Raw genomic sequence first — 22,295 nt, 5'->3', positions numbered from 1 at the left:
AATAGAAAGGACGGAGAGAGAGAGAGAGAGAGAGAGAGAGAGAGAGAGAGAGAGAGAGAGAGAGAGAGAGAGAGAGAGAGAGAGAGAGAGAGAGAGAGAGAGAGAGAGAGAGAGAGAGGGAGAGAGGGGAAGGTAGGGGTAGAGGAGGATAAGAGAGGGAGGGAGGAAGGGGGTGGGAGGAGAGGAAGGAGAGGCGAGAGAAGAAGGAGGACGAGGAGGCTAGAGGAGAAACAATAGAGTGGAGATATGTACGAGAGACGGAGACAGGGGGAGGGGAGAGGTAGAGACAGAGAGACATACAGGAGACAGGGGGAGGAGAGGGTGAAAGAGGGAGAAAGGAAAAGTGAGATTGGAGGAAAAGGAAGGAGGAGGGGAAGACTGGAGGAAAAGGAAGGAGGAGGAGGAGGAGATGGGAGGCAGAAGCGAGGGATGGTAATAGTGAGGAGGCGAAGGGGAAAGAAATAGAAGGAAAAAGAGAGACACGGAAAAGTTAAGAAGGAGAATGTGAGAGAGGAAGACAGAGGAAGGGGAATAGGTGAGAGAGAGGGACTGGAAGAGGTAATGGATTATATAAGAGGGAGGGGGAGGGGGAGAGAGGAAGGGAGAAGACGAGGATGAGGGAGAGGGGTGGGGGAGAAGGTAAGGTGGAGGGAGAAAGAAGTATAGAAGAGAACAAAGGAAATAAATCAGCTAAATACCTAACGTTTTTTTTTTTTTTTCGAGGATTTTGTTACCGTGAAGACTATGATATCTAATTTTATGAGATGATAAGTATGGCACACACAAAAAAAGTAGAAGCCCGGCAGGAAAAAAGGGGGAGAGAGAGGGGGGGGTGTAAAGAGAGAAAGGTAAGGAAGATGTATTAAAAATAAAAAACAAATGCGTGGAAGAAGGGTTGGGGAGGACTGGGAGGGGAGGAAGTGGGGGGAGGGGGAGCTTGTGACGGAAAATGGGAATCACAGAAAACGGAGAGAGAGAGAGAGAGAGAGAGAGAGAGAGAGTTAAGTAAGTCTCACCATACAGATTCCAGCAGTAAATACTCCCATATACCCACCACACAATTATCATCATTTACCCACATAGTTTTTACAAGATGTGTGTGTGTGTGTGTGTGTGTGTGTGTGTGTGTGTGTGTGTGTGTGTTATGTAACCCTCTGTTGCCCCATCGGTAGCGTAAGGGCCCGGGTCTAGGCTGCTTAATCCAGACTTTTAAAGCAGGAATGACCAGTCTCTCATCCCTGAACTGCACTGTGCAAAATAAACCCTACCCACCCATTTCACATAAACACATAGAGTTTCCTGTAAACAGAGCTCTACTAGAAACTGACGTGGCAGTATTTTGTGTGTTGCGGGGACGGCTCAGTCGGCTGGTGTGGGCTTGGTTGTAGCATTTTGAGTAGGGAATGAATAAATGGTGCTGGGTAGATATCATTGTGCTATCGGAATATGTAGATGATGATGATAATAATAATAGTAATAATAATAATAATAAAAATAATAATAATAATAATAATAATAATAATAATAATAATAATAATAACAACAACAACAACAACAACAACAATAGTGCGATAATGATATGATGATTGATGATGATGATTGATGATGAAGATGATGTTGATGATGATGATGATGATGATGTGATGATGTTGATAATGATGTGATGATGTTGATGATGATGATGATGATAACAGTAACAATAATCTGAAATAATATGAAAGAAGATAATTCAAACTAATGCCTTTGTAATACGCGAGGGTCATTCAAACAAATTTCTTCAAGGTCCCAGTTTTCCTCTAGAAAGTGATAAGGAACTATTTGCGTCATATCCATGTCCCTAAACGTATCAATAGCATGAACAGGTACAAGAGAAAGCAACATGGAACAGGAGAGATGTTATGTACTCACCCTCATGCTCCTTTTCTCAGCATCACGTAGCTCCTTATAAACACTTCACTGCTTCGAACACTAGCTCACAGGATGGTTCACTGGTACTCCGATCCTCACAATAGTCACCTCAGTTTGGCGTCTAGAAATACTATTGAGTAGAGTGCTTTCTGTATGTACTCAGCCTGTATAGTTTTTCCTTTCGTAATCTTCACATACTATAGCTCATATTTATTTGCTTCATTGCTTCGATCATTAGCTCAAGAGGGTTCACTGGTGCTCAACACACTAGCTACTCTATGTGGCCTCCAGATCTCACCCTCTGTAGTTGATCCTCCCATCATCACCACCTAGCGCCTGCGATTTGCCTCACACTTTCGACCATTAGTTCACAAGAGGGTTCACTGGTGCTTCGTTACAATAACTTCCTCTACGTGGCGTCTAGATCCTGATTCCCCCCCGCCCTTTTCCTCGCTCACTTCTTTAATATTAACCTTGTTCCTTCTCTGGTAAACTTCTCTCTTTGTATTTAATAAACTTGTGTATGTTATTAAAAGTTTCGGTGCACTAATTATGCCACAGATAGCGAACAACTCTTACTCTGTCCACTTTCACTAGGGGGGAAATGACAGCGTGTTCGCTCATGGATCGCTGAATGTAAACTGAGTCTTCATCTAGAGAGAATACGGTGACGTCACAATCAGTCAGCATCCATATACTACTGACGGAATATTACTCTACTTTTAATACTATCCAGAAATCCCACGCAAAGTGTGTTAAAACTCAAATATACTTTTGATAATGAATTTTGACTGACGACTCTGTAGTGCTCCTTTACGAAAAAAAAAAAAATTGTCCAATAACTTTAAGGAAGGTTGTGATAATGCACAGCGACGCCGCGCCCAGAAATTGACCTTGACTTATGACCTTGATCTTAGATTGGCCTATATTAAGACAATTACTTTTTCCCTTCCTCATAAACAATACATGAACAAATCTTTTTTCAAATCGGATGGCGCGTTTTTTTTTTAGATAACATCGATAAAGTCAAACCTTAAACGTTGACTTTGACCCCTATTTTTTTTTCTTAACCTTGAAAGAAAAGAATAGAAAAAAGTTAAAAATACTGACTTTGATAATGAAAACCGCTTTAATTCCGTCACTACTAGAAATCTGTTCAGAGATAAGGAAGATAATTTGGAGGGTGTAATAAAAAATTTTAGAAGACCTTTGGATAGTAAATGGATAAATGAGATATCTTGGTACTCAGTAATTATGTTTATTTTAAAGTAAGTGCCAGTGTGTATGACTGGTAACATGGTGATTTTAATAGCCTCTTATTTCGGCATGTCTTTGCTATGAACTATAAATACTGTACATGCGGAATTCAAAGTAATGATAATAACAATAATAATAATAATAATAATAACAATAATAATAATAAAATAATAATGGTAATGGTTGTAGTGGTAGTAGTAGTTGTATTACAATTATTATTATTATCATTATTATTATTATTATTATTATTATTATTATGGAAAGAAATAAGGCACCCATTGAAGAAGACATAAAATCAAACGCATTTCTATTACAAAAATATAATACCTGAAATTCACACACCAAAAAGGAACTAAACCGTGCTTGCTTCCATGAACTGAATGGCTTTAAAAGTTCCAAAAAAAAAAAAATCCTCTATGCATGAACCAAAATTAAAAAAAAAAAAAAAAAGGAAAAATATATAATTGGAGAGGAGCTGAGTAATCCATTGATATATAGGAAGGGTAACAGTTGAAGCCTCCGTGCAAGTAATTGGTAACTTGTGGGTAACTGCGGTAATTGGAAACTTATGGGTAACTGAGACTGGTAACTTTTGGGTACCTGAGACTGGTAACTTGTGGGTAACTTAGATTGGTAACTTGTGAGTATTTGAGGTAACTAGTAATTTGTGGGTAACGGGTAACTGGTAACTTGTTGGTAACGGACTGGTAACGTGGGCAACTTAGATAACGTAACTGAGACTGGTAACTTGTGGGTAAATGAGGTAACTGGTAACTTGTAAATGAGGTAACTAAGATCTTGTGGGTAACTGAGATTGGTAACTTGGGTAACTGAGGTAACTAGTAACTTTTGGGTAACTTAGGTAACCAGTAACCTGGGGGTAGCTGGGGTAACTGGTAACGATAAACTCTCTCTCTCTCTCTCTCTTTCAAACCAATGACACAACAGCACGTATGTTTTTACTGGAAGGTGATGGTCTCTCTCTCTCTCTCTCTCTCTCTCTCTCTCTCTCTCTCTCTCTCTCTCTCTCTCTTCTTCTTCTTCTTCTTCTTCTCCTTCTTCTTCTTCCTCCTCCTCCTCCTCCTCTTCCTTCTCTTCCTCTTCTTTTTATTCCTCTTTTTCCTACCTCCTACAGTTTCTCTAAACCCAAGAGACCAGCAGCAACACAGTACTCCTAGAACGTGATGCCAGCCGCCCTCTGCCTCTCCGCCACTCTGATCTGCTCTATGGCGTGGGCGGGGAGTGGGTGTGGGGTGGGGAGGAGGGGGGACTCAGGGCGGTACCCGTTCTCGTCCGCGACAAAGTTAACGACGGCGAAGGTACCATCAGGAAAGGGGAATCTGAGGAGGGGAAGAAAAAGGGAGAGGGATGTATGATTAGCTGCCTGTGAGAGGGTCTAAGTTGGGCAGAAATAAGTGTTTCTTTTCACTAGCAAAAATATTGTCCATCAAAAAGGTATTGCAGTTGAAGGGTACGACGATGTAAGAAATGACCAGAGTAGTTTGGCCACCTGGAGAGGATGGAGAGTGAAGGGCTGAGTAGAGGAGTGTATGACTTAGGTGGAAGGGGAGAGGAGGGAGAAACGGTGGATGAGATGAAGGGATGGAGTACAGAGATATATAAAAGAGGGACATGTGAACTGGAGAGAGGCCAGCTGAATTGCAGAGGACAGGGTGATGTGAAGGCAATTTGTTCATGACCATTCTTTATGGATTTAAAAGGTTTGGCTACAGATAGAAAGAAACCTTAAGAATTCCCATGATTTCTCTACTATCATATTATCAATTAAATAAACATACAATAACAATATCGTTTGCGCAATGTCACAGACTATCTATTGCCAGACGTGTTAATCCTGTAAGGGACTGCCACAAACAAATCGCGTCCACGTCTTCCTGTCCTCTGTCATTGGATTGCCTTCCCTCCAACTCACCCCTCCTCTCTCTTATCTCTCCATTCCAACCCTCCATCTCATCACTGATCTCCCCCCCCTCCTCTTCCCTTCTACCTCACTCACGTACACTCTTCTACTCAGTCACCATTCTCCATCCACTCCACGCTGCTAAGTCATAGTATTTCACTTGACACTTTCAGTCACATTCAGATCAACATCAACACCCCAGCCATCCCTTACAGTTTCACAAACAGGGTACCTTTGGCATCCTTATGTAAGCAGCCTTTCCAACATGTTAAATAAATCGTCGAGCATTTTCCACTAGCCGCCGTCCGAAATGTCTAATTGTTTCGTGTCAAATGTGCACAAATCTTTTTTATATTTTCATCGGGTGTGCAGTTAGTCTCCTAATTTCCGCTATGACATTATGCCCAACAACATCATCTTATCTCCTTCTCTAAACTCCTCTTTAAAGTCACATCGCTCACATTTTAACTACACGTAAATTTAGCATCTCACCATCTTAAATACTGAGCTAAAAAAAGAGATTGACACTAGAACAAGGTGCCAGTCACAAAGAAGCTCTATGGAGAGGATCTTGAGCCATAGTATTGTCATATTTTGCTACTGAGCTACAGGAAAAAAATAACGATAGAACGAAAATCACAGCCTAGTTGATATGAATGCACTATATAGGGACCAAAGAATCTGTGTGATATGTGTCTATAAATATGTGGCAGGCTCTCTCTCTTTCTTTCTCTCTCTCTCTCTCTCAGCTATCCATCCATCCATCCTTCCATCCTACTATCTATATTCATCTGTTTATCTATCTATCAATCTACCTCATACCATACCTGTAAGAGCCGACCATATTACTCTGCCCCCTCACTCCAGGTCTTCCCGCCACGGTCACCACGATCCCGTTTTCGCTGACGTACTCGTAGCTAAAGGTCGCCCCTCCCCCGTAGCTGCGATCATCCCTTAAAATGGCGATGGGGCGGCCTCTGGTGTCCCCTAGTTGGCTCCCTCCTTCAGTAGCTCCCAGGGGCGCCCCATCCCGAAGACCGAGTAGCTGGGGGGCTGCTTGGGAGACAGTCAGTAGGCAGGAGAACAGCAAGACCTGGGATGAATTGTATAGCTTCGAGTCGGTAATCCTTGTACACTTAACTTCAAATCTATCATCATTCTTAATCACTCTTAAATCACTCTTAAGCATGGACGAAACATTCTGGTTTTTAGTGCACCCTATCATTATAAGTGTTAATATTTTTCTTTATTTACTGAGACTCAAAATTGCCTGAAATGTTACATATCGGGTGTTTTTTTTAAGGTACCAGGTAAAGAGATTCATGTAAATATATTCTGTGTGTGAGTGTGTGTGTGTGTGTGTGTGTGTGTGTGTGTGTGTGTGTGTGTGTGTGTGTGTGTGTGTGTGTGTGTGTGTGTGTGTGTGTGTGTGTGTGTGTGTGATCATTTGTGTGGTTGTGTAAATCTCTCTAATACTGATTACATCAAGGAGGAGGATGTCAGCAGGAACAATACAAGCATCTTCATTCACACATCAGAGAGAGAGAGAGAGAGAGAGAGAGAGAGAGAGAGAGAGAGAGAGTCCAGGTGACAGTGCACCTGCGAGAAAGGAATACCACTTGGGGCACGCAGGGATCAGTATTTGTGGGTTGTTTAAGGTATTTAGGTCAACGTTCCTGTTTACCTTAATTTCTGTGACAAGGTGTGCTACTTCATTAATGGAACCTGTTGGAGATAAATTTAATGTGAAGGTGTGGTGTGCATGCAATGATAGTGCAACACAGCAATAAACACTTAGGGACACACACACACCTTTCATAAACACAGGTAATATTTTTTGTTATTTTTATTACCCATCCCTTGTCTCTATCTATCTGTTTATATACTTATTATATTTTGTATTTATTTATCTATCTATCTTTTATCATCTCTACCTATTTATGTATGTATGTATTTATCTATTTTTATCTATTTAAGTATTTTATTTCTTGCAACTGTAAGATTCTGCTTAATTTTTCAATATTTTTTCTTCATTTGAATTTGCTATTTCTAAAAGATTTTATTCAGCTTAGGAGAGACGTTTGGAATTGATGGACTTAGACCTAGGCTTAATCAGATAGATAAATAGATAGACTGATAGATAGACATAGAAACAGATATGGATATAGATATGAGGGTTCCTTCCTAGCTGCCTGTAATAGTTCAGTCGCTGCAATAATTAGTGGGAAATAGGAGAAGAGATTGACTTCATACTTAACACACACACACACACACACACACACACAGCATTAACCTTTCAGACCCTCCATTAGCGTCATGAGAAAATAGAGTTCCTGGAAAAAAATGAAAATTAATAAAGATGAAAATAATAACAATAATAATAGTAATAATAATAATCATCATCATAATGATAATAATAATAATAATAATAATAATAATAATAATCATCATCATCATCATCATAATCATAATAATAGTAATAATAATAATAATGACAATAAAAATAATAATAATAATAATAATAATAATAATAATAATAACAACAATAATCTTGGAATGCGCATATTATCATCAATATTTCCTTTAAATCTTTCTGTCTGAGGGTTTTTAACGATTTTAGTAAGCTTATTAGACGCTTTTTTTTCTTAATTATAATGGTATATCTTAAACTAACCCTTCCATCGCATAATATAATCGTCTGGAAGGGGATTTATGGTAAGAGGAGGCTGGGGTGGAAGGCTGTGAAGAGAAAGAGTGCTGGGGAAAGGGGATTGTGAAGAGAGTGAGTGCGTCGGAAATGGAGGGGCACAAGGAGTCAGGAAAAGGGTGAGGGCGGAAGAGAGTCGTGGTGGGGAGGGGAAGTGAAGGGAGGAAACGCAACTGAAAGTGAGGGAGGAGGAAGTGGAGAGTGAAGGTGGTTTTAGGGGTTGATGGATAGATAGACAGATAGACAAAGTGGATTGGTGGAAGCGGTGAGAGAGGAGGGGTGTGGGGATGTGGAGAGAGTAAGAATGTGTGTGAAGGGGGATGGGGGGCCGTGTGACTATATAAGCAAGCATGGCATCTCAGGTCAGTGCATTTCCCCGCCTGCCACACACCCCGCAACAGCTGCGACTCTCAAGCATGAAGCTAGTCAGTGATTTTACAGTTCCACCTCGTTTTTCTTGCACACACAGCCACTTCGTCCAGCAGTTAACCCTTCATTACACACACACACACACACACACACACACACACACACACACACACACACACACACACACACACACACACACACACACACACACACACACTACGAAGACAAGCACAAAAACCCACCACACACCCTCATCAACACACATATTCTAAGCACGTGCAGGGGGCGAGGTAAAAGTTGCAAGGACACCCCGTGCATCACTCACTGAGGCCACAGACATTTATTTTATTCTTTCCTCTCCGAGACAATTTCATCCAGTTTTGGAGAGAATTTAGGAAAAGGAGGGGTTAGTTTTCCCTAAGGTAGATAAAATAGTGGGAAGAAAAAGGTACCGTCCACACGAAATGCTTGCTGACGCGGGCGGGAGTTTTGCCTCACTGGAACCCAAACAAGTGGCCCCACTGCACGCGGGTTAGTGCAGGCGAGAACCCCGATAGGTTAAAATGATCCAGAGCTCCTGCCTTCACCCGCAAGCATTCGGTACGGAAGCATTATAAGGATAAATTAAACGGACTTCTCCCGGCTTCATGGGGTTAAGCAGTATCATTGTGGCACTGAAAATCGGATCGCTCAGAACTTAACCCAGGAGACGATGTGTTAGCCTTCAGCCTTCACCCTAACCTGAGCTACCGGACGACTGACCACTTGGGAGGTTGGGCTACAAGGAAATTCAAAACACTGATATTGATAACTTGCATATTATTAGCATGAGTCGTGTTCAAAATACGTAAACATTGTCTAGCATTAGCAATAAGCAAGGAAAATAAATAATTTTTCAAACATTGCGAAAAGATAGACAGACTTTTATAGCGTACTTTCCTGACATACTGTACAACAAAATGGAAGCATAACTCTGCTCAGCAAGTACCTGATGTTGTGTCAAAACCATTTTCACACGATATTTGTCTATTTTAAACTCTGTTTGGCCTAAAACTACGAAAACTATCAATGTCATATAATCTTGAAACTTAAAACTCTGAAGTGGGGAATTTGCGTCAGAATATGTTTGATTTCGACCTCAGGATAAAGCCGTCTTTCTCCTGTCAGTTCTTTGGCCTCGTTGCGGCATTTCCTATAGTTCGTTCAGCTTAACTTGGCGGAGATTTTGGTCCTTTTGCAGCTTGTGTCAATACCACGGCTCTACATCCTTTCTACAGCACTTTTTCTTAACCAGCACCATTTCTTACTGATGACACCTTGCACAATATTCACGATGATCATCCGTCCCCTGTGTCCGACTCTGGACGTAAACTTGATAGCCCGTTCCCTGAAACACACCACATAATCACCACGTCGGCACTATTACTAATTACATGAATGTTAAAACTATCCCATTCAGTCTCGGTGTTATAGCATTACCTAGCCCTTATCTCCGGCGTCCTGTCTCTTATTTAGGTCATCCTCTCCTGCCTGGTCCTCAGCGTCCTCGCACTGCCCAGACCACAAGCTATCCACGCCAAATTTGCCACTATCTTGAGGGACGAACGCAAGGAACACACGGGCGATGGCCACTTTAGCTACGACTTTGAGACCTCCAACGGGATCAAGGCGCAGGCGGTGGGCACTCCCGGTGAGAAGGGTCAGAGCAACATCAAAGGCTCCTTCAGGTGGGTCAGGTGTAAAGCGTAGTCTTAGATAATTATTGTTCTCCACAGGTAAGTTAATTAGGATGAGTAGTGATTTTTTGTTTTTATTGGTCCCGTTCGCACCTGCAAGTCATATAGATACACACATGCTCTCTCTCTCTCTCTCTCTCTCTCTCTCTCTCTCTCTCTCTCTCTCTCTCACATACACACACACATACAAGCTTCAGTTTACATAATGATACTACTATTCTGTATACAAACGACGTGAGACACACCTTTTAACCTGTCCTTCTCTTCATATCCGCAGTATGCAAGCCTCGGATGGCTCCACGAGGGTTGTCAACTACATCGCGGACGAAAGGGGGTACCGTCAGCTGCGCTAATTTCCGCCCTGACTTCCTCGCTACACCGATATAATTATTTTCGCTACCAACACATGTATAGACAGATCTTGCAATGGCCTAAAGCACACGCACGCATATAAACACAGAGAGAGAGAGAGAGAGAGAGAGAGAGAGAGAGTTCATCGGTTTATTGTTAGAAATCATTACTGTGTTTGTATTCATTGTTATTATCAAATCACAATAGCCTTCAAGCTTGTATCTATGTTATGAATTAAAATAAAAATAAAAATATATACTGTATATATCATTGATTTTCCTGCTAGACTGTTACATTGATTTAATTCATTACAGCAGTTCCACACTCAAGATTTTAGCATTGAGGTTCATCTTTGCGCTTTCCATTAATAGCATTAATTTGCCTCTAACTTGGCCTAAAATTGCCATCTTCCCCCCCCCTTACACCACACACACACACACACACACACACACACACATCTCTTTGGCATGGAAGCATACATTCCTTTCTCATATCCTTTGACTAACGCAAGAAAGCCTTGGTTTAATCACGCTTGTTCTAATGCTGTCCGCAACAAGGAGAGGGCCTACAAAAGGTACCGGAGCCAACCCACCCCTGAATCACATCACCTTTACGTTTCTGCCCGGAATCGTGCTAAGTCTGTTCTTCGCTCTACTAAAAATAATTTCATCCATACTAAATGCTCTCAACTCTCCAACTCGAATTCTTCCCGCTCCTTCTGGCACCTTGCCAAAAATCTTTCTAACAACTTTACCTCATCATCCTTCCCTCCTCTTTTCTACTCTGATGGTTCTGTAGCTATTTCTTCTACTGATAAAGCAGATCTCTTCGCACAGACTTTCTCCTCCAATTCCACCTTAGACGATTCCGGTGCTGTTCCTCCATCACTTCCCCCCTCTGACTTCCTCATGGCTGACATTAAAATTTCTTCAGTTGATGTATTTTCTGCCATCACTGGCCTCAGTACTAACAAGGCACATGGGTCTGATGGGGTCCCTCCTGTTGTTCTCAAGAACTGTGCTTCTGTGCTTACACCCTGCCTAGGCAAACTCTTTCACCTTTGTCTGTCAACTTGTACCTTTCCTTCTTGCTGGAAGTTTGCTCTCATTCAGCCAGTCCCAAAGAAGGGTGACCACTCCCAACCCTCCAACTATCGTCCAATTGCTTTAACGTCCTGTATTTCAAAAGTTTTCGAGTCAATTCTCAATAGAAAAATTTTAAGGCATCGTTCCTAGCACAACCTTCTTTCCGATCGTCAGTACGGGTTCCGTCAGGGACGCTCCACTGGCGATCTTCTCACCTACCTTTCAGACTCCTGGTCATCCTCCTTTCGGGACTTTGGCGAAAGCTTTGCCATTGCACTTGACATCTCAAAGGCTTTCGATCGAGTCTGGCATAAATCTTTAATTTCCAAACTGCCCTCCTACGGTTTCTATCCTTCTATCTGTGCCTTCATCACTAACTTCCTTTCTGGTCGTTCTATAGCCGCTGTTGTAGACGGCCATCGTTCTTCTCCTAGATCTATCAACAGTGGTGTTCCTCAGGGCTCTGTCCTATCACCAACTCTCTTCCTTTTATTCATCAATGATCTTCTAAGCTGTACATCTAACCCTATCCACTCATACGCTGATGACTCCACCCTTCACCTTTCCATTCGGTTCCCGCAACGCCCATCTCAACAGTTACTTCAACAAACAAGGGATGAGGCTATGGCACACCTAATGTCTGACTTGGCTTGTATCTCTGACTAGGGTAAAAATAATATGGTTGTTTTTAATGCATCTAAGACTCAGTTCTTACATATATCAACCCGACAAAATCTTCCACAGGTATACCCACTAATGTTTAATAATATTCAGCTTAATCCTGCATCATCCTTGAACATGCTTGGGGTTTCATTTACTCGGGACTTATCTTGGAAAGATCATATTACATCTCTTGTAAAATCTGCTTCCAAGAGATTGGGTGTGCTAAGCCGACTCCGCTCTTTCTTTACCCCTGCACAATTGTTGACTCTATACAGGGGTTTTATCCGCCCCTGTGTGGAGTACAAATCTCATGTGTGGGGAGGTTCCCCACATACAGCTCTTCTCAATAGGGTGGAGTCAAAGGCTTTTCGTCTCATTAACTCTCCTCCTCTTACTGACTCCCTTCAACCTCTGTCTCTTCGCCGCACTGTTGCATCTTTATCTCTTTTCTATCGCTACTTTAATGGTCACTGCTCCTCTGAACTGTCTGCTTGCATTCCTCCACCTCTACGACAGGAGCGTAGCACCCGTCTGGCAGCAAACTCTCATCCCTTTTCTCTCCAACTCTCTAATGCAAGAGTTAACCGTTACTCTCAGTCTTTCATTTATGCAACAGGTCGGCTCTGGAACTGTCTCCCTCTGTCTGTATTTCCTGCTGCCCATGATCTCCAGTCTTTCAAACGCAGTGTGTCCAGGCATCTCAAAATGATCGGATCTTGAATTTGGCTCTCTATTGTATTTTGTTTTTCTCTTGGAGGGAACTGTTACTGCGGGCTCATGGCCTTTGGTTCCTTCTTCCTCGCATAAAACACACACACACACACACACACACACACACACACACACACACACACACACACACACACACACACACACACACACACACACACACACACACACACACACTATGCAGTACGGTACACGACACACGCACCATGGTTTCCTTTCACTTCTCTTCATATGCCTCTTCCCGAACAATGTCACCTCGCCTAGGAAAGGACCCTGCTTCAACTCTAGTGAGGCGCTGTTTACCAAAGGAGAGTGCACGACCCTTATACAGTTTATACAGTTTACATTCCGGACTGTACCTCTAGGATGGCACAGATGAAGTTGCTTATCTGTGGTCAACGGGTCCTTTTGGCCAAGCAAGAAGGACTTAAGCAAAAGCAACAACATACAAAAATACCTGTGATTACTTTTAAAAGCACTTAATCATGTAAATTTTATTCTCGAAACCAGTCAGCTGACCTCCAATGAAAAATTACCTGCTTGTTTTATCTGAAGGCTGGAAGGTTATAGAAATTCGCATGGCTCACCTTTTCCTTCTAGTGCCTGAGTATGTGAGGAGAATCCCTTGTGGCCTGGGAAACCACCCGATCTCTTTCACCCAACGATCACTCTCATCCCCACTACTATCACCCCCGCTCCCTCCGCCACCACCATCATCGCTCTCTCACGACCACCACCACCACTATCATCCGTCACTACCATCACCATCACCTTGCACCACCATCACTATCACTCACTACCATCACCCCCGCTCCCTCCGCCACCACCATCATCGCTCTCTCACGACCACCACCACCACTATCATCCGTCACTACCATCACCATCACCTTGCACCACCATCACTAGCACTCACTACCATCACCCCGACTCCCTCCGCCACCACCATCACAGCTCTCTCACCACGACCACCATTATCCGTCTTTACCATCACCATCACCCTCCACCACCACCATCATCACTCCCACTCCCACCCCCTGCACCATCGCTCCCACCACCATCACTCACCACTCCCACGCTGCCCTCCCGCCCACGATATTCAGATGGACAAGAAATCTTAATTTTTACACACACACACACACACACACACACACACACACACACACACACACACACACACACACAAGTTCACCTTCAGTAAGCACTTGATAGTCAACCTCATCGTTACAAGGTGATAAATTAACTGATATCTCACAATAAACTCCTGTGTTGTTTGTTGACCAGAAATCATTAGCAGAGACAGCAGCAATCATTTAACCCCTTCATTCTGGTGACATATTTTACGTTTCATTTTCGCTATCTCCGGACGATTTCTTAGAAGGGACGACTACACTGCTTTCACCTTAACATGGCCAAGATTTTTGTCCCTTTGTGGCCTCCTTTCGTCCTCTTTCACGTTGCTCAATGACAGAAAGAAAACGCTGTATCTTAGCATCCTCTCCATGGCACTTCTTCGTGACTGGCATTATAATTTAGCGTTCAACAGAGAGACGACAATTTTAGGCCAAGCTATAGTACAATGGTCATAGTATTGGAAAGATAAAAGCGACCTCCATTAACCTCTGTTGAAAAAAGAAAAAAAAAGTCTCACATAAACTAAGGAAATTTGCCTGGAAATAGAAAGAATAAACGTTTTCACTCCCTCTATCCTTGTCTTCACCTTCTCTGTCCTCGTCTTTACTCCCTTCTGTCCTCGTTTTCACCATCTTCCTTCTCGTTTTTATTCCTCCTGTCCTCATATTCCCCCTTCCCAGGACAATCCCGGAATATATAGGCACAGGAGAAGGACAACATTAATCGTTTTGGTTCTCAGTTTTAAGATGAGAGAAAAAAAACATTATGATATCTAGGACAAAGTGACGTACTTATGTTATTCGTGTTCATATTTAATTAAGTTTGAACAGAATAGAAGTGGCTTGAAGAGCACTCAACTTGTCTGGCATTATATATATACCTGTCACTTTATCTATCTATCTATCTATCTATCTATTTACCTACCTACCTATCTATCTATCTACCTACCTACCTACCTACCTATCTATCTATTTATCTTTCTATCTACCTACCTACCGACCAACCCACCTACCTACCTATCTCTCTATCTGTCTATATATCTGTCTATCTATATGTCTATCTATATGTCTATCTATAGGTATATGTGGAAGATTTGGATGTGAAATCAATGTGATCATACGAGTAAGAAGCGATCCAAACGTGAGACTAAAGTGAGATCAATGGGTAAGAACTGATCCAACGTGAAAGACTGAGGTGAGATCAATGCGTAAGAAGCGATCCAACGTGAGACGAAAGTGAGATCAATGAGTAAGAAGCGATCCAACGTGAGACTAAAGTGAGATCAATGCGTAAGAAGTGATCCAACGTGAGACTAAAGTGAGATCAATGCATAAGAAGTGATCCAACATGAAAGACTAAAGTGAGATCAATGCATAAGAAGTGATCCAACGTGAAAGACTAAAGTGAGATCAATGCGTAAGAAGCGATCCAAACGTGAGACTAAAGTGAGATCAATGCGTAAGAAGTGAGCCAAACGTGAGACTAAAGTGAGATCAATGAGTAAGAAGTGATCCAACATGAAAGCCTAAAGTGAGATCAATGCATAAGAAGCGATCCAACGTGAAAGACTAAAGTGAGATCAATGCATAAGAAGAGATCCAAACGTGAGACTAAAGTGAGATCAATGCGTAAGAAGTGAGCCAAACGTGAGAGACTGGAGTGAGATCAGTGTGGCCATACGAAGCGATGAAGCAGTCCCAAATGTAGAGATTAATTTTGGAAAGATCAAGGCTTTCACGTAAAAAACATCCCTACCAAGTAATACCTAGAAGTAAGTTTGAAATGAGAATAAGAAAGAAATCATAGAATACTGATAGAAGGAGATGTAAAAAAAAAAGAAAGAAGGAAAATTACATAGTTGTTTTGAAAGCTTAGCCAAAGTTTCCGTCATTATACCTGAGAAAGAAGTCGATATTATTTTTTTCTTTTCTGTCACGGTGAATGTAGCAAAATTTTCAGGGATACTACAAGGACAAATAGCCCAAAATTCTTACGATATAGAAGAATATGTGGTCAAATTTATCACCATTATAATAAATGAACCCAAATGTCCGTCATCACACAGTAAAATGATAACAAACCATAATACCCGCATATAGACAAGGAACTTAAAAAAAAAAAAAAAAAAAAAAAACATTGTCACTATATAACAAAATCGGGCAAGAATTTACTCATTACCGATGTTTAAGAAAAATCACAAAATTTTCATCACTTCAGAGAAAATATAGCAGAAATTTTCGGTCACATAGCAAAATCTTGACAAATTTAAGTCAATTTACACATACTGAATAGTGGGAAAAAAAAAAAAAAAATAAATCACACTGGCATGAAACCGTAGACAAGATAATATTGTCATTAGATAACAGTTTGTAGCTAATTCATATCGTGCAATTAATTAGGGTCAGATTTACGAACAGACTCAAGATCAGCTGCATTCCCTAACTAAGATTTGCTTTAGTAGGTGGGAAACAGGAGGAATAGGATGTATTTGCACCCTGATCGTAACTCTCTTTGTGAATATCATACACGAGCCGTATTCAGAAACTTACTCTACTTAAATGTGTTGAACCCCTTCACCACGATGTTGTACTTAATTTTTACTGCATCCAGACGATTTGACTCAGCTTTAGAGACACTTTCAGAACCGGAGGGATTAGATATAGCCTTACTTAACCCCTTCACTTCAATATGTCTCTGTTAAGCTGCATGAAATTATCTGGAGGTATCAAAGCAAGCCAAGAAAAAACATCACCGTGTTCAAAGGTTTAAGATTGCTTTCCTATCCATTGTTTCCACTTCGGCACAACTACCAAACACCTCACAATCAAACTAAAATGACTATTGAATTAAAATAAATAAATAAATGCAATCATATAAAATTATTTCTGTTAAAATTCACTCATATGAACAAGCGTCCCGAAAAAAAAAAAAATGTGTTATGTTATCTTTCACTCACGGTCTGCATGGTGTCTGTTCGGGGTAGGGAGGGAGGGTGAGGGCTGGGGCAGGACACACTATATATACCCACTGCCCTGCCCTGTCATGCACCTCCCTTACCCCCCTCCTCATCATCCCTCTATCCTATCCAACACTCGTACCCTCCTCTCCCCAGCCCTTCCCTTCCCTTCCCTGATTCCACCTCCACTGCCTCCCCTCACCTTCTCTTCCCATCCCACAGCTATTCTCTTCTTCTCATTCCCACCATTTCCCTTCATTTCCCTTCTCTCCCATATCTTATCATAGCCCCTTCCCCCAGTGTGCCCGCCCATACTCCAATTTTTCTATTCCATTCCCTTCCTTTCCTTGCCCTGTACTATCCCCTTCTCCCCTTCCTTTCTTTCCCTGTCATACCCCCTCACAGCCCTGTCCAACTAGTCTCCCTTCATCCATAACTCTGCTTCTGTACTCCTTTTCCTAATTCTCTCCTTCTCTTCACAGCCCTCTCCCTCCATTGTGCCCTACCTTCTTCCCATTCCCATCGTCTTCCCTACCCTCCCCTTTCTTGCCATACCTTCCTCTCTTTTTTTTTCTTTCTTTCTTCTCTTTTCCCTTCCATGCCTACCCTCTTCTCACCTCTTCCCTTCACTAGTACTGTCCTGACTATTTCACCCTTCTCTCTCCTGCTCTGCCCCTCTTTGCTATAGCCTACCCTGTCTCCCATTCCTCTTTGCTTCCTCTCCCTTTCCTCCTTCTCCTTTCCTTACGTCTTCTCTCTCGTTGTCCTTACCTGATAGAACAGTTTTCCATGTTATAACCTTCCCTACAACAAACAGTCGCGGAGGAACCAAACAGGTCTGTTGCTGTTTGGTTTCCTTTGTACTCCTTCCTTACCCATTCATGCCCTGCTATTTTCTTTTCTCCCCAAGCCTTTCCTGCCATGCCTTGTGACGCCCACCTCTACTCTCCCCTTCCAAACCCCTCACCTCTTCTCCATTCTCTCCCTCTGTTCTCTCCCTTTCCAAACCCCTCACCTCTTCTCCATTTTCTCCCTCTGTTCTCTCCTTTTCCAAACCCCTCACCTCTTCTCCATTCTCTCATTCTGCTCTCTCCCCTTCCCTCCCTTCTTTTACCTGTGTTTCCAGCTTCGTGCGCTCCCCTTTTATTCTGCACAATTATTTAAGAGTTATGCGATACACACAAAATTTCATATCAGTACATTAAATCTTAGGACCCATGTTGGCATGTAAAAAATTTGGTATTAAGACAACTCATGCTGTATCTTATGGTTGCCGTTAACATAAATCAAAGTCGTGTGTGTGTGTGTGTGTGTGTGTGTGTGTGTGTGTGTGTGTGTGTGTGTGTGTGTGTGTGTGTGTGAATTCATTGCATCTATTAAAATTCACATACAATTTTTACATGAAGTGCTTTTTATATAGCTATCATATTAATTTTTCTTGTACATTACTGTTTCAATGGAGAGCCAGTACAAGCTTTTTGCCTTCATTCATCTCGTTGCCAGTCCCTTTACTTTCCCCATTCTACTCCTATTCCTGATCCTGTTCTGCTCTTCCTTGCTCTGTTCTGTGCCCTCCTCTCCTTTCCTCTCCCTTCTCTTCTCTCCTCTCATCTCTTCTCTACTCTTCTTTACCATCTCTTTCCCTTCCGTCTTACCTTGACTAGCCCTATCCTGTCCCTTCTCCCCTCTCTCCCCTCACCTCTTTTCCTGTTCTTTCTTTCTCCTTCCCTCCTCTCCCATCCTTTACTCTCCTGTTCTCCCCTTCCCCTTTAGTTCCCCTCCCTTTCCCTGTCTTCTATCCTATCTTTTCCCATTCTCTTCCCTTCCCATCCCCATTCCTTTCATTTCCTTCCCTGAGTTTCTTTGCCTTGCCCTGCCCTGCCCTGCCTTCCTCTCCCTTCCCCCTCCATTTCCTACCTTTCTCTGCCTTACTTTCCCTTCGACTTTCCTTCCCTGCCCTGCCTTTACTTTCCTCTTAGTTTCCCTTCCCTGTCCTACCCTGACCTGCCCTGTCCTGCCTTATTCTCCCATCCCCTTCCTATCCCTCCCTTACCCTGCTATGTGATACCTTACTCTCCCTTCCTCTTCCCTTCCCTGCCTGCCCTACCCTGCCCTGCCCTGCTCTGCCCTGCCCAGTCCTCGGCACCGGATGTTCCTGGTCAGAAGGCAGGTCTAATATCCACTGGGGAAGTCCTAGGGATGCAGGGCAGGTGTTGCTTCCTACCTAGGTGTTCAGTTATTTCCACCTGAGATCCTACTTACAAACCCTCCTCATTTTAACCCCTTCACTTCCAGGACGTGCTTTTGATGATGATGATGAGGAGGAGGAGGAGGCTTATGATTATTGTTATTATTATTACCATTGTTGTTGTTATTATTATTATTATTATCATTATTATTATTATTATTATTATTATTATTATTATTATTGTTATTATTACTATTATTATTATTATTATTATTATTATTATCATTATTTATTCATCCATTTATTTATTCAGTTTTGCGACCACCACAGTTCTTTTATACTTAACAGGAGAAACCTTGTATCCAGAAAGGGTTAAGGAAGGGCGTATCTAAGTCCCCCTGTTTGAAATAGTCTATCCTTAAGTGAAGTAAATCATCTAGCAAATAAAAAAAATAAAGGAAATATAAGCGTGTCTTTCGTAAATAATAACTGATAAGGAAGATAACTGCCCCGGAGCTCCATAATCGAAAGAGAGGTTATAGATTATGTGAGGTTATTCTGGGCTGATGCATGGTAACTTTGGGTGGATGTGATAAAAGGTGTCAGGAGATTACTGAGGTGGTTTGGCCATGTGGAGAGGATGGAGAGTGAGAGACTAACGAGGAGAGTGTATGTAAGTGAGGTGGAGAAAGGGGGGGGAGAGGGAAAGGGACACCGAGGATGAGATGGAGGGATTTAGTGGAGAGGTGTATGAGAGAGGGAGGGGGGTGCGTTTGGGGGAGGGTAGCGAGAGGATGGAGAGTGAGAGACTAACGAGGAGAGTGTATGTAAGTGAGGTGGAGAGGGGGGAGAGAGGGAAAGGGAGACCGAGGATGAGATGCAGGGATGAAAAGGAGAGATATATGGGAGAGGGTGTATGAGCTGGGGGAAGGATAGCGTTATGGCAGGGGACGGATCGACATGGAGGCGATTTGTTTGTGGCCACTCCTTATGGGCTCAAGGCGTCTGGCTATAGATGGATAGATAGACAGATAGGTAAACAGATAGATACATTTGGATTCTTTCCACAGAGGTCGCGAACACTATAATATCAGTGAATGTAATTAACTGAGCATCACACCTGAGTTACACAGGTAGAGGAGAAAGGGAAAGAGAAAGGTATGATTGATTATTCCTGTCGCTATTCGGAGAGAGAGAGAGAGAGAGAGAGAGAGAGAGAGAGAGAGAGAGAGAGAGAGAGAGAGAGAGCGTGTGTATATGTATATGTGTGTGTGTGTGTGTGTGTGTGTGTGTGTGTGTGTGTGTGTGTGTGTGTGTATTTCCGGTGTGGGAGTAACCGGAAATTCTCAGAGAGCTGGAAATAACATCTGACCTGGACAGCGCTGATGGTCAAGGAGGCTTCCAGGATTCCAGACATTATTGAATCCTTAGAAGAAGAGGTAGCCAATTCCTAAGCTGAGAAAAAACGTCTGGTGTGTAGTGAAAGCAAATTACAAAGATTTTCAAGTTTGGGGGGTTTGGTGGGGGCTCTGTCTGTCTGTCTGTCTGTCTGTCTGTCTGTCTCTGTCTGTCTCTCTCCCTCTCTCGTTCAACCAGTCAATCTGTTTCATTCACTTTCATTTTCTCATGTTCAAATTCTCTCGCACTCAATCGAATTCTCTCTCTCTCTCTCTCTCTCTCTCTCTCTCTCTCTCTCTCTCTCTCTCTCTCTCAGTTAGCCCCAGCGTAACTACTCTCTCTCTCTCTCTCTCTCAGTTAGCCCCAGCGCGTAACTAGAATTACCCATTTCACCTAGTTAACAAATGGACAGGTCAGCCAAAAACATGTACTATATTCCCAAATGAGAGAGCATTACATAGCAGATATAGTAGTTAAGTTGTACCGTAGTTCTAACACTTACATACACCTGCCTCTACACCCCACTTTAACACTTATTTGCCCAAGTGTTTCTCTCGCCAAGATGTCAATGCGAACTCTAGCTTTGAATTTTAGTTGTTAGGTAGTGAGTGGGAGGGACGGGGAAAGGGTGTGGGTCTGCTGAGGAAGACGGAATTATGGAAGAGGGGAGGGCATTTGGGAGAGAGAGAGAGAGAGAGAGAGAGAGAGAGAGAGAGAGAGAGAGAGAGAGAGAGAGAGAGAGAGAGAGAGAGAGAGAGAGATCCTGATATCACGCGCCACCTTATCTAGGGAATGGTAAGGGAGAGGAGCGTATCTACATTTATAGTCAGTGTGATGTATTCATTTTAAAAGGCACATTTATAAAGAGAATTGCGATAGAGACTCATGACATTAAAATAGCATCATGTAGAAAAATAATATCACCGTGATTCACCACATTTCGCGTCATCAAAGAGAAAGGAAAGTGAAGAGAGGAGACGAACTGAAGGCGAGGAAAATAGAAGGATAGGAAAGGGAAATGTAAGACGAGGAAAGGGAAGGGAAGGGAGAGGAAGGGAAAGTAAGGAAAGGGATGGAAAGGGAGAGGAAGGGAAAGTAAGGAACGGGAAAGTAATGGATGGAAGCAGATGGAAAAGGGAAAAAAGCGAGTATAATGGGAAGGGAGAGGAATGAGAAGACCAAGGCGTGGAAGGGAAGGGAAAGAAATGCAAAAGGAAGAGAATGGACAAGCACCTATTATGGAAAGAAGCAAAAGGAAGGGAAAACCCGTTATGTTAGGCAGGGAGGCATTTGGGCGGCAGTCAGAGAGAGAGAGAGAGAGAGAGAGAGAGAGAGAGCCACTACGACACATCTTCCACCTGCACCTCTCACCTCCACTCCGACAGCCCTCCAGACCTATTCTTATGCGTGAAACACTGGGTGGGGTGGGGTCACTTCCCCGGGTACAGGGAGTGGTGTTTCCCTGCCTTATGAAAAAGTTGACCCTTATGGCTTTTAAAAACATGACATGAATGTGTATTGTAGTGTGTGTGCGAACCGGCCGTCACAATACATACATACGTACATTTATACACACACACACATACATACATACATACATACATACATACATACATACACATATACGAGTACATCCATTCATACACACACACTATACATACCTGTTTCACACCCCTAGGATAGTCACGATTCATAGGGGCACTGCAAATGAGGTGCTGGAATCCACCTTCCTCATATCCTTGTAACAATGCAGACGAAGAAGGGCCAAACTTGTGCTTACTGACAACACGAAGCTCTTTAAGAATTAGAGTTTTTACTAAGCTCTATTTCTGCCATAGTACACATCCAAAAACCAGTTGATGTTACGTCCTAGTCCCTATTTATTCTGCTGGGTGA

The 22,295-nt window shown here is 42.5% G+C and overlaps 1 protein-coding gene and 1 pseudogene across 1 annotated transcript in view; one reads left to right on the top strand and one right to left on the bottom strand.

Annotated features, from left to right (window-relative positions):
* Positions 1–4,339: 4,339 nt before the first annotated feature.
* Positions 4,340–6,275, bottom strand: LOC145394650 (cuticle protein AM1199 pseudogene; annotated as a pseudogene).
* A 1,934-nt stretch (positions 6,276–8,209) lies between these two features.
* The window catches only part of LOC145394788 (cuticle protein AM1159-like), a 48,607-nt gene continuing 34,521 nt past the window's right edge, over positions 8,210–22,295 (top strand). Inside the window, exons 1-2 of the mRNA XM_080268573.1 lie at positions 8,210–8,218; positions 9,678–9,889. Of these exons, the coding sequence (XP_080124699.1) occupies positions 8,210–8,218; positions 9,678–9,889 (221 nt within the window). The remainder of the gene's footprint in view (positions 8,219–9,677; positions 9,890–22,295) is intronic.

This window comes from Coenobita brevimanus, chromosome 28, assembly GCF_032717465.1.
Source record: "Coenobita brevimanus isolate Jiangsu-jjx chromosome 28, ASM3271746v2, whole genome shotgun sequence".
Taxonomy (NCBI): domain Eukaryota; kingdom Metazoa; phylum Arthropoda; class Malacostraca; order Decapoda; family Coenobitidae; genus Coenobita; species Coenobita brevimanus.
This window is presented reverse-complemented; position numbering and strand designations above follow the sequence as displayed.